Source organism: Trachypithecus francoisi, unplaced genomic scaffold, assembly GCF_009764315.1.
Source record: "Trachypithecus francoisi isolate TF-2019V2 unplaced genomic scaffold, Tfra_2.0 Lachesis_group20, whole genome shotgun sequence".
NCBI lineage: Eukaryota > Metazoa > Chordata > Mammalia > Primates > Cercopithecidae > Trachypithecus > Trachypithecus francoisi.
Genome location: NW_022681466.1, coordinates 13,157,702 through 13,168,686, shown reverse-complemented (window position 1 = coordinate 13,168,686; position 10,985 = coordinate 13,157,702). Strand labels below are relative to the sequence as shown.

The following is a 10,985-nucleotide window of genomic DNA, read 5'->3' as shown; positions in this document are numbered from 1 at the left end:
TCTTCGCTCTCCCGCTAACGCTGCCCGCTAATTGGGCTCACCCTTGGAACCTGATCCCTAAGAACCAATGAGTAGTCCGGGGATGAGAACTATCCAATGAGAGTGGCCGGTGGGCGGGCCTTGCTCCGCGGGCCGAGCTACGGGTGCCGGGTGGAGCGAAGCACGGAATGTGTCTCCTGCTGGGGGCCACGGGCGTCGGGAAGACGCTGCTGGTGAAACGGCTGCAGGATATCCTTCCGCGCGGGGACGGGACCGGGGTGCGGGGGTCACCCGGACGGGGGCGGGTACTCACCCCTTAGCTGCTTGGGTCCTTGACCGCTCTGTACAGGTGAGCTCCCGGGATGGGAAGGGCGACCTGGGGGAGCCGCCCCCGACACGGCCCACGGTAGGTGTCCGCTCCCACGGGTAGAGTTGCGCGGGGTTCGCTCTGCGCTTGGTGAAGAGCTCCAGGCTCCTCTAAGTGCACGCCGAGGCGCAGCGGGTCAGATCTTGACTTAAGGCCAGCCTTCGGGAGCGTGGAGGAGGCCCGAGCTGAGGATACCTGGCGCGGGATGCGGGGGCCTGCCGCCCTCCCCGGGCACTTCTCCCCTCGCAACGGGTTCCTGTGGCTGGTCACCCCCACAGCGAGTGCAACTACTGATGGGCGGCGGTCCTTGCTCGCCGTTACTGCTTTAGGGACTGAGCCCTTGGAGAATGGGTCTGCGGGGTTCAGGCCACCGCGTAAAGTGTGGGCACGGTGCTGTTCAGGAGTTCACAATGGTACAGCACTTGTATTGTGTCTGCATCGTGGTTTTTCCTATAGGTGGGCACCAATCTTACTGACATCGTGGCACAGAGAAAGATCACCATCCGGGAGCTGGGGGGGTGCATGGGCCCCATCTGGTCCAGTTACTATGGAAACTGCCGTTCTCTTCTGGTATGTTGTAATCCTATATGGGCTTCCTTTAGGGACCTGTGTCTGCATTTCTGTGATGTCCAATCCACAACCTTGCTGTGTGGGGGTTTGGGTTATTTAGTGACTATACTGGTCATGGAAACAGGTCGGACGGTAGTGTTGTTTCCTGCTGGGCACCACGTCTGGTTTCTGGTGCTTGCGCTCCCAGGCCCCCGGTAGGAGTTCACAGAGCTTGCTGAGGGCAGGGCTGCTGCTCCGCAGAGAACAGACTTAACTCTCTGTGTCGCTCCCTGGTACGTCTCTGTTTATGTTGGATGTATACGTGCCTCTGGTTGGTCCCATCTTAACAAGGCCTGTGCCCCAGATTCCAGTATGGAGAACTGATGGCCACGTGAGGACAGAGATGAGTGTCACCAGATCGTCCTCATAAAACTCGATTCCCTCTGCTTCTGCCTGTTCCCAAAGCTTTGTTTAAAGCTGTTTTGGGCTGGGCGCAGTGGCTTACTCCTATAATCCCAGCACTTTGGGAAGCTGAGGTGGGAGAATCACGAGGTCAGGAGATGGAGACCATCCTGGCTAATGTGGTGAAACCCCATCTCTACTAAAAGTACAAAAAATTAGCCGGGCGTGGTGGTGGGTGTCTGTAGTCTCAGCTACTCGGGAGGCTGAGGCAGGAGAATCACTTGAACCCAGGAGGCGGAGGTTTCAGTGAGCCGAGATGGTGCTCCGTCTCAAACACAAACGAACAAAAAAATGCAATTTTGCTCTTCCAGTGCTAGGTCTGTGAGGCCCAGGGAGGAAGTGTGGTACCAGGGCGTTGCTGCCATCTTTTTCTTTTTCCCCAGTTCATGATGGACGCCTCTGACCCCACCCAGCTCTCTGCATCCTGTGTGCAGCTCTTAGGTCTCCTTTCTGCAGAACAACTTGCAGAAGCATCGGTGCTGATACTCTTCAATAAAATGTACGCGTCCCTGGGCTGAGAGGCAGCACAGCAGGGGCGGGGGCTCCCTGGGAGTACAGCCGGGAGCATGGCTGGGTAGGGAGGTGGTGTGGCTGGGGGTCCGGGGCAGGTGTGTGGCAGCCACTACTCTGATGGGCCACTTCTTTCACTCCAGCGACCTACCCTGTTACATGGCCATGGAGGAGATGAAGTCATTAATCAGGCTTCCAGACATCATTGCTTGTGCCAAGCAGAACATTACCACGGCAGAGATCAGCGCCCGTGAAGGCACTGGCTTGGCAGGGGTGCTGGCCTGGCTCCAGGCCACCCACAGAGCCAACGGTTGACTGCACGGCAGAGGCACGGCTGACCTGCGCTGGGGAGAGGTGGCCGGGGGCAGTATGGCTTCGCTGCCACGGGCAGAATAACCCAAAGTAACTCTACATGATGGGGCTCTGTGCTGAGATGCAATGGTGGGTAAACTAAGGCATGCGGAGATGGAAGTTGACATCTGGCCTCTGAAAAAACTGTCTGCAGGGGCCAGGCACGGTGGCTCATGCCTGTCATCCCAGCACTTTGGTAGGCCGAGGCGGGCTGTGATCACCTGAAGTTAGGAGTTCGAGACCAGCCTAACCAACATGGAGAAACCCTGTCTCTACTAAAAGTACAAAATTAGCCGGGTGTGGTGGTGCATGCCTGTAATCCCACCTACCTGGGAGGCTGAGGCAGGAGAATCCCTTGAACCCGGGAGGCGGAGGTTGCAGTGAGCCAAGATCACGCCATTGCACTCCAGCCTGGGCAACAAGATGAAACTCCATCCTAAATAAGAAATAAAAATATAAAAACCTGTCCCCAGACTGGGTGAGCAGGGCCTGCAGGTGGCCGAGTGTTCTGTGTCCTGGAGTGGTGCTGTTGGGGTTGGCTGTCCTCCTTCCTAGAGACCTGCTGGACTGCCCCCGAGGCGTATGGACTGGACAGTGCCACTGAGACCTGGCCTCTTGCTATAGCACAAGCTCCAACCTGCTGAGCCACTGGCACCCTGACCCCACGTCCGTCACAGACGGCATGAGGCAGGTGAACTGAGTGTGGTCTTAAGAGCCAGGCCTCAAGTTAGAAAAGAGCTTGTGGCCGGGCGAGGTGGCTCACGCGTGTAATCCCAGCACTTTGGGAGGCCGAGGCAGGCAGATCACGAGGTCAGGAGTTTGAGACCAGCCTGGCCAACATGGTGAAACTCTGTCTCTACTAAAGATATAAAAAATTAGCTGGGCATGGTGGCTTTTGCCTGTAATCCCAGCTGCTCAGGAGGCTGAGGCAGGAGAATCGCTTAAACCTAGGAGGCAAAGGTTGCAGTGAGCCTAGATCGCGCCACTGCACTCCAGCCTGGCTGACAAGAGCGACACAGTCTCAGAAAAAACAACAACAACCACAAACGAACAAGAGCCAGCATTTTCACTTGTTCAGTAAACAGGTATTGCCCTGAAATGCCCACAGGTGTGCCAGGAGGGGCTCAGATGAAGCACAGGAAATGGCCATGCCACCTGCAGTTCCCCAGCGGCCTGCCTTGACTTTGGTTCTCAGCTGTGGCCGCATGTGGGAGTGTTGATTTGACGGGTCAGTGTCCTGCGGCTGCTGAAACAACAGAAATTTGCTCTCGTGGTTCTGGAGGCTTTTACCAGGGTGGTTTCCTTCCAGAGGCTCCGAGGGAGCATCTGTGCCTTGCCTGTGTAGCGGCTGCAGTGCTCCTCGGCATGTCTGGGCTGTGGTCTGCAGAGCCTGTTTCCGCCCCCATCTTCACGCAGCTTCTCTCCTGTGCCTCTGTGTTCTCTCCTCTTACAAGGACATCTGTCATTGGAAATACAGGATGATTCCTCATTATATCTGTAAATGCTCTATTTTCCAAACAAGGTCACCCTTGCTTGTTCCAGGGGTTATAACTTGGGCACACCTTTTGGGGACCATCATTTGACTACAACGATTGAATAAGAAACCCTATAGTCTTGAGAATACATGGGAATTTTCTACAAATGTTTTTGCAGCTGGAAGCCTAGGCTCCTTCGATCATGGAAGGAGTTTCGCACCCACCACCCTCCTCCATGTCACAAACCTGCTGTACTTTGCTTGTGGGGAAAGGGGTCTTTATTCCCATGGAGGGCTGTGTGCGATGCCTGGGAAAAGCTCTCAGCATGGCGTGCTTCAGGGTGGCTCAGGCTCCAATCTCTGCTTTCCAGTGTGTCATGGGCTCTCAACTGTACACAGCCTGTGCCTTGTTGGATGCCACCTTTTTTTTTTGTTTTGAGACGAGTATCACCCAGGCTGGAGTGCAGTGGTGCAATCTCGGTGGCTCACTGTAACCTCTGCCGCCCAGGTTCAAGCAATTCTCCTGCCTCAGCCTCCTGAGTAGCTGGGATTATAGGCGCCCGCCACCACGCCCCGCTAATTTTTGTATTTTTAGTAGAGATGAGGTTTCACCATCTTGGCCAGGCTGGTCTTGAACTCCTGACCTTGTGATCACCCACCTTGGCCTCCCAAAGTGCTGAGATTACAGGCGTGAGCCACTGTGCCTGGCCTGGATGCCACCTTCTTAGACACCACGTGAATCTCCATGCGCTGCTCCCCCTGCCCCTTACCACCACCAAGCAGCTACTAGACACCTGAGGTGTCTGTCCTGTTAATACCATGGGATGGAAAGATATACCTTTTATCACCCGTAAGGGTGACAGCCAACACTTCTAACAAAATACAGGTGAGCAAGAGAAAAGCATTAACAAATTTACTTAATTATTTGAGATAAGCTCTCACTCTTGTCTCCAAGACTGGAGCACAGTGGTGGGATCACAGCTTACTGCAGCCGCAACCTCCCAAGCTCGGTCAGTCCTCCCACCTCAGCCTCCTGGGTAGCTGGGATTACAGGCATGCACCACCACGCCTAGCTAATTTTTTATATTTTTGGTAGAGACGGGGTCTTGCTGTGTTGCCCAGGCTGGTCTTGAGCTTCTGGCCTCAAGTGATCCTTCTGCCTCAGCCTCCCAAAATGCTGGGATTACAGGCATGAGCCACCGTGCCTGGCCTAAAAGCATAACAAATGTATTAGTTTGACATGACAGCTAGGCACGGTGGCTCACACCTGTAATCCTAACACCTTGGGCGGCCAAGGTGGGCAGATAGCTTGAGGCCAGAAGATTGAGAGAGACCAGCCTGAACAACATGGCGAAACCCCTTCTCCACTAAAAATGCAGAAATTAACCCGGCGTGTTGGCGCCTGCCTGTAATCCCAGCTACTTGGGAGGCTGAGGCAGGAAAACCACTTCAGCCCAGAAGGTAGAGGTTGCAGTGAGCTAAGATCACACCACTGCACTCCAGCCTGGGTGACAGATTGAGACTCCATCTAAAAAAAATGAGTAAAGTTTTACATGACACAAGAGCCTTCATCTATAAAGACCCAGGAAAACCTTTACTTACTTATTTTTGAGATAGAGATTCGCTCTGTCATCCAGGCTGGAGTGTAGTGGCACAATCTTGGCTCACTGTAACCTCCGCCTCCCAGGTTCAAGCGATTCTCCTGCCTCAGCCTCCCGAGTAGCTGGGATTACATGTGTGTGCCACTACGCCCGGCTAATTTTAGTATTTTTAGTAGAAACGGTTTCACCATGTTGGCCAGGCTGGTCACGAACCCTTGACCTCAAGTGATCCGCCTGCCTGGGCCTCCCAAAGTGCTGAGGTGATAGGCGTGAGCCACTGTGCCTGGCATGAAAATCTTTATTTTTATATTCAGGTTTGACGAGTGAACAGGCATGCAGAAATGTGATTCGACACACAGGATCTGGCCTAACATCCGTTTAACTGGGGAAAGCCAGCAAGGCCGCTCTGTACAATTCCCCTTCCCCTGGGGATGGGGCAGAGCCCCTCGGGAATGAGGATCTTCCAGGGAGAAGGGAGAGAGGGACCTTGCTAGGTTTTATGGCTGGCTTTGGGGGAGAGGAGTTCTAGTTTCTATGACCTGCCGTGGGGAAAAGAATTGTTTCTGCGACTCACTTTGGGGGAGAGAAATGGGCAGGAACCAGGAGGGAAAGACAAAGACCTGGCTTCTGAGGCTTTCCAGTCTCCTCTGGGTCAGAGTAGTCTGCATGCCAAGGTGCCATACTTTGGGGTTTAATGAGCCCTAACAGCAGGTCCTTGCAGATGTCGCAGGCCACTTGTGACCCCAGTAATTGCCTTTCAGTTCCCCAATTTCAGAGGACTTTAGCAAAGTCTGGTTGAAATGGCCAAGTGTGGGCCGGGCGCTGTGGCTCAAGCCTGTAGTCCCAGCACTTTGGGAGGCCGAGGCAGGCGGATCACGAGGTCAGCAGATCGAGACCATCTTGGCTAACACAGTGAAACCCCGTCTCTACTAAACATACAAAAAATTAGCTGGGCGTGGTGGTGGGCACCTGTGGTCCCAGCTACTCAGGAGGCTGAGGCAGGAGAAGAATATAAAACCGGGAGGCGGAGCTTGCAGTGAGCTGAGATTGCACCACTGCACTCCAGCCTGGGCGACAGAGTGGGACTCCATCTCAAATAAAAAAAAAAAAAAAGGAAAAGAAGGCCGGGTGCAGTGGCTCACGCCTGTAATCCCAGCACTTTGGGAGGCGGAGACGGGTGGATCACAAGGTCAGGAGATCAAGACCATCCTGGCTAACACGGTGAAACCCTGTCTTTACTAAAAATACAAAAAATTAGCCGGGTGTGGTCGTGGGTGCCTAAAGTCCAGCAACTCGGGAGGCGGAGCTTGCAGTGAACCAAGATCATGCCACTGCACTCAAGCATGGGCGACAGAGTGAGACTCTGTCTCAATAAAAAGAAAAAAAAGAAAAAGAAATGGCCAGGTGTTAGAAGAACCTCTTCAAAGCTGAAATTCATTGAGTTCTTCAGCTGAGGGCATAAGAATCCCAGATGTAAGGTTAGCAAGAGTTAGGAGTTCTGGAGTCTTCCCTGCAGGCCCAGGCTCTTGACCATGAAGAGCCAGAAGCTCCCAGTATCTGCTCCTCCTGTGGCTCAGCAGGGATGTGTGTTAGAGCATGTTCAGAATGAAACCGGTGCACTTAAGCCTCGAGGACCTTTTGAAGTTGTGTGGCCCACGTGGCCTCGTGGCAACACAGATGCTCCAGCACCCGATGTGTTCAGGACTAGGTGGGGGAACCTTCAACCCTGGAAACATCCCCTTGCTGTGTAGACCAGCCTGCCCCATGGCCAAGGGCAGTGAGAACCCCGGCCACCCCTTGGGTTGCACGACTGTCTGTGCTAGAATTTTACCCTTCCTGGGCAGAAAAGCTCAACATTTGGCTCAGGACATAACTGGGAAGAAATATCCACCATGGGGCCGGGCGCGGTAGCTCACACCTGTCATCCCAGCACTTCAGGAGGCCGAGGCGGGTGGATCACGAGGTCAGGAGATCGAGACCTGGCTAACATGGTGAAACCCCGTCTCTACTAAAAATACAAAAGAATTAGCCGGACATGGTGGCGGGCGCCTGTAGTCCCAGCTACTCGGGAGGCTGAGGCAGCAGAATCGCATGAACCCGGGAGGCGGAGCTTGCAGTGAGCCGAGATAGAGCCAGAGCCACTGCACTCCAGCCTGGGTGACAGATCAAGACTCAGTTGCTTAAAAAAAAAAAAAATGAAAAGAAATGCCCACCATGATTTTTGCTGTGAGGCATGAAAATATAAGGTGGCAGCCTGAGGTGCTTGTGGCCACCCAGCTGGAGGCGGGTGGGCTGCGCTTCCGAGCTTGCTCGGAGGAACGTTCTGTTAGTTGGGAAGAAGTGCCTTTTCTGAAGAAATCCTTGGTGCTGGACATGCTGATCCTGAATGAGTCCTAAGGGTACAGATTTCCAAGACCCGAGAAGACCACAAGCCTATGTTCCCAGCCAGCGCTGGTGGTAGCTGGGTTCCAGGCAGGTGGAGCCAACGTGGTCTGGAGCTGGCAGCCACACTCTGGCACCTCCTCAGGTGGTTTTCAAGGGTGGGTTCCAGCCAGGGAGCCCTACACAGGCGTGGCATGACGCCATGGGAGGACAGTCTTGGGATGGGTGGATAAGGACCCTCCTTGTCTGCTCCTGACAGGCTGGGTGCTGCAGGCCACTTTGAATGACCCACGTTCCCAAAACCATCAGGTCCCCACTTTGCTGGCACACGGTGTCAATTGGGGTGTCCTGTGGGGTGGATGAGGGGTGCTGGGGACTCCCCTGGCCTTGTCACCCAGACCCCTACCGGACTTTAGGGTCCCTGTGCTCAGCGGCTGTTCTGGGCCCAGGCACGCTGGACCCCCCGTCAGTGCACATGCCGGAGCCCATTTCACTCCTGAGTCTGGGAAAACTGATGCTGCTGAGGACCCCACTGTTGTGAGTCATCTCTGCCTGTGGGCTCTTCTCAGCGCAGATGTAGCACCTGGATATGAATTTTTTTTCTTTTCTGTTTTGGAGATGGGGGTCTTGCTCTGTTACGGCCCAGGCTGGAGTGCAGAGGCACAATCACAGCTCACAGGCCCATACGGTGCAGCGGCCGGGCAGAGGCACTCCTCCCTTCCCAGACGGTGCAGCGGCCAGGCAGAGGCACTCCTCCCTTCCCAGACGGTGGGGCAGCCGTGACCCCTCGGGTTTGAGTGATCCTCCCATTTCCGCCTCCCGAGTAGCTGGGACCACAGGCACGGTGCCACTACAGCTGGCCTGAATTGTCTTTAACGGTTTGGAGTGCCCATGAAACTAAATGCTAATTAAACGATAGCTGTGGGGAAAAGAGAGATCAGACTGTTACTGTGTCTATGCAGAAAGAAGTAGACATAAGAAACTCTCATTTTGTTCTGTACTAAGAGAAATTCTTCTGCCCTGAGATGCTGTTAATCTGTAACCCTAACCCCAACCCTGTGCTTGCAGAGACACATGCTGTGTTGACTCAAGGTTTAATGGATTTAGGGCTGTGCAGGACGTGGTTGGTTGGTTTTTTTTTTTTTTTTTTGGTGAGACGGAGTCTTGCTCTGTCGCCCAGGCTGGAGTGCAGTGGCCAGATCTCAGCTCACTGCAAGCTCCGCCTCCCGGGTTTACGCCATTCTCCTGCCTCAGCCTCCCAAGCAGCTGGGACTACAGGCACCGCCACCTCGCCCGGCTAGTTTTTTGTATTTTTAGTAGAGACGGGGGTTTCACCGTGTTAGCCAGGATGGTCTTGATCTCCTGACCTCGTGATCCGCCCGTCTCGGCCTCCCAAAGTGCTGGGATTACAGGCTTGAGCCACCGCGCCCGGCCCTCTGATTGTATTTCTAACTTACCATCTCCTGTGAGTGAGGCTGGACTTCTTTTATTTTCTTTTTCTTTTTTTTTTTTTTTTGAGATGGAGTCTTGCTCTGTCGTCCAGGCTGGAGTGCAGTAGCGCAATCTTGGCTCACTGCAACCTCCGCCTCCCAGTTCAAGCGATTCTTCTGCCTCAGCCTCCCAAGCTGCTGGGACTACAGGCGCCGCCACCTCGCCCGGCTAGTTTTTTGTATTTTTAGTAGAGATGGGGTTTCACTGTGTTAGCCAGGATGGTCTCGATCTCCTGACCTCGTGATCCGCCCGCCTCGGCCTCCCAAAGTGCTGGGATTCCAGGCTTGAGCCACCGCACCCAGCCGTGCTTCGTTAAAAAAGTGCTTGAAGGCAGTATGCTTGCTGAAAGTCATTGCCATTCTCTCAACTCGGTACCTGGAGACACAATGCACTGTGGAAGGAAGGCCGCAGGGACCTCTGCCCAGGAAAGCCGGGTATCGTCCAAGGTTTCTCCCCATGTGATAGCCTGAGATAGGGCCTCGTGGGAAGGGAAAGACCTGACTGTCCCCCAGCCTGACACCCGTAAAGGGTCTGTGCTGAGGAGGATTCGTGAGAGAGGAAGGCCTCTGTCTCCTGCCTGTCCCTGGGAATGGAATGTCTTGCTGTGAAACCGGATTGTATGTTCTATTTACTGAGCTAGGAGAAAACCACCTTAGAGCTGGAGTGAGACGTGCTGGCGGCAATGCTGCTCTTGAATGCACCAAGATGTTTGTGTAGGGAGATGTTTGTGTACGGGCACATCAAAGCACAGCACCTTTCCTTCAACTTATTTCTGACAGAGATCTTTTTTTTTTGAGACGGAGTCTTGCTCTGTCACCCAGGCTGGAGTGCAGTGGCCGGATCTCGGCTCACTGCAAGCTCCGCCTCCTGGGTTTACGCCATTCTCCTGCCTCAGCCTCCCGAGTAGCTGGGACTACAGGCGCCGCCACCTCGCCCGGCTAGTTTTTTGTATTTTTTAGTAGAGACGGGGTTTCACTGTGTTAGCCAGGATGGTCTCGATCTCCTGACCTCGTGATCCGCCCGTCTCGGCCTCCCAAAGTGCTGGGATTACAGGCTTGAGCCACCGCGCCTGGCCCAGACAGAGATCTTTGCTCACGTTTTCCTGCTGACCCTCTCCCCACTGTGACCCCTATTGTCCTGCCACCTCCCCTCTCTGAGATGGTAAAGAGGGTGATCAATAAATAGAGGGAACTCAGAGACCAGTGCCAGCACTGTCCTCCGTCCTCCAGATGCTGAGTGCCGTTCCCCTGGGCCCACTGTTCTTTCTCTATACTTTGTCTCTGTCTCTTATTTTTCTCAATCTCTCGTCCCACCTGACGAGAAACACCCACAGGTGTGGAGGGCTGGCCCCCTTCAGATAGCATTATACAGTATGTGAAATTACATCATTCATCTTTTTTCCTCAAAAAAAAATCACATTAATAAATGTGTGATAAGGTTGGCTGCTGGGAGGCAGAGGTTGTGGTGAGCCAAGATAGCGCCACTGCACTCCCGCCCAGGCCACAAGAGCAAAACTCCATCTCAAAAAAAAAAAGAAAAGCAGGAGGGGTGAGCTGGCCTCTCCTGAAACCCCAGCAGTGACAGAAGTCAAGGCAGGCTAACCTCTTAAGCCCAGGACTTCGAGACCAGCGTGTCACTGCACTCCTGCCAAGGTGACAGCAAGGCCCTGCCTCAAAAAAACAAAAAAAATAAAAACACCAAGTACAGTGGCTCACGCCTGTAACCCCAGCACTTTGGGCAGCCAAACCAGGTGGATCCCTTGAGTCCATAAATTCGAGACCAGCCTGGGCAACGTGGCAAAACCCCATCTATACAAAAA

At 54.0% G+C, this 10,985-nt stretch overlaps 1 protein-coding gene across 1 annotated transcript; it reads left to right on the top strand.

Moving 5' to 3' along the window:
* The first annotated feature begins 4 nt into the window (after positions 1 to 4).
* ARL16 (ADP ribosylation factor like GTPase 16) lies at positions 5 to 2,716 on the top strand. Its single transcript, XM_033182623.1, has 5 exons — positions 5 to 228; positions 327 to 385; positions 803 to 916; positions 1,741 to 1,856; positions 2,011 to 2,716. The coding sequence occupies exons 1-5, from the start codon at positions 168 to 170 to the stop codon at positions 2,180 to 2,182; spliced, it is 522 nt and encodes a 173-aa protein (XP_033038514.1). The 5' UTR covers positions 5 to 167; the 3' UTR covers positions 2,183 to 2,716.
* Positions 2,717 to 10,985: the final 8,269 nt, after the last annotated feature.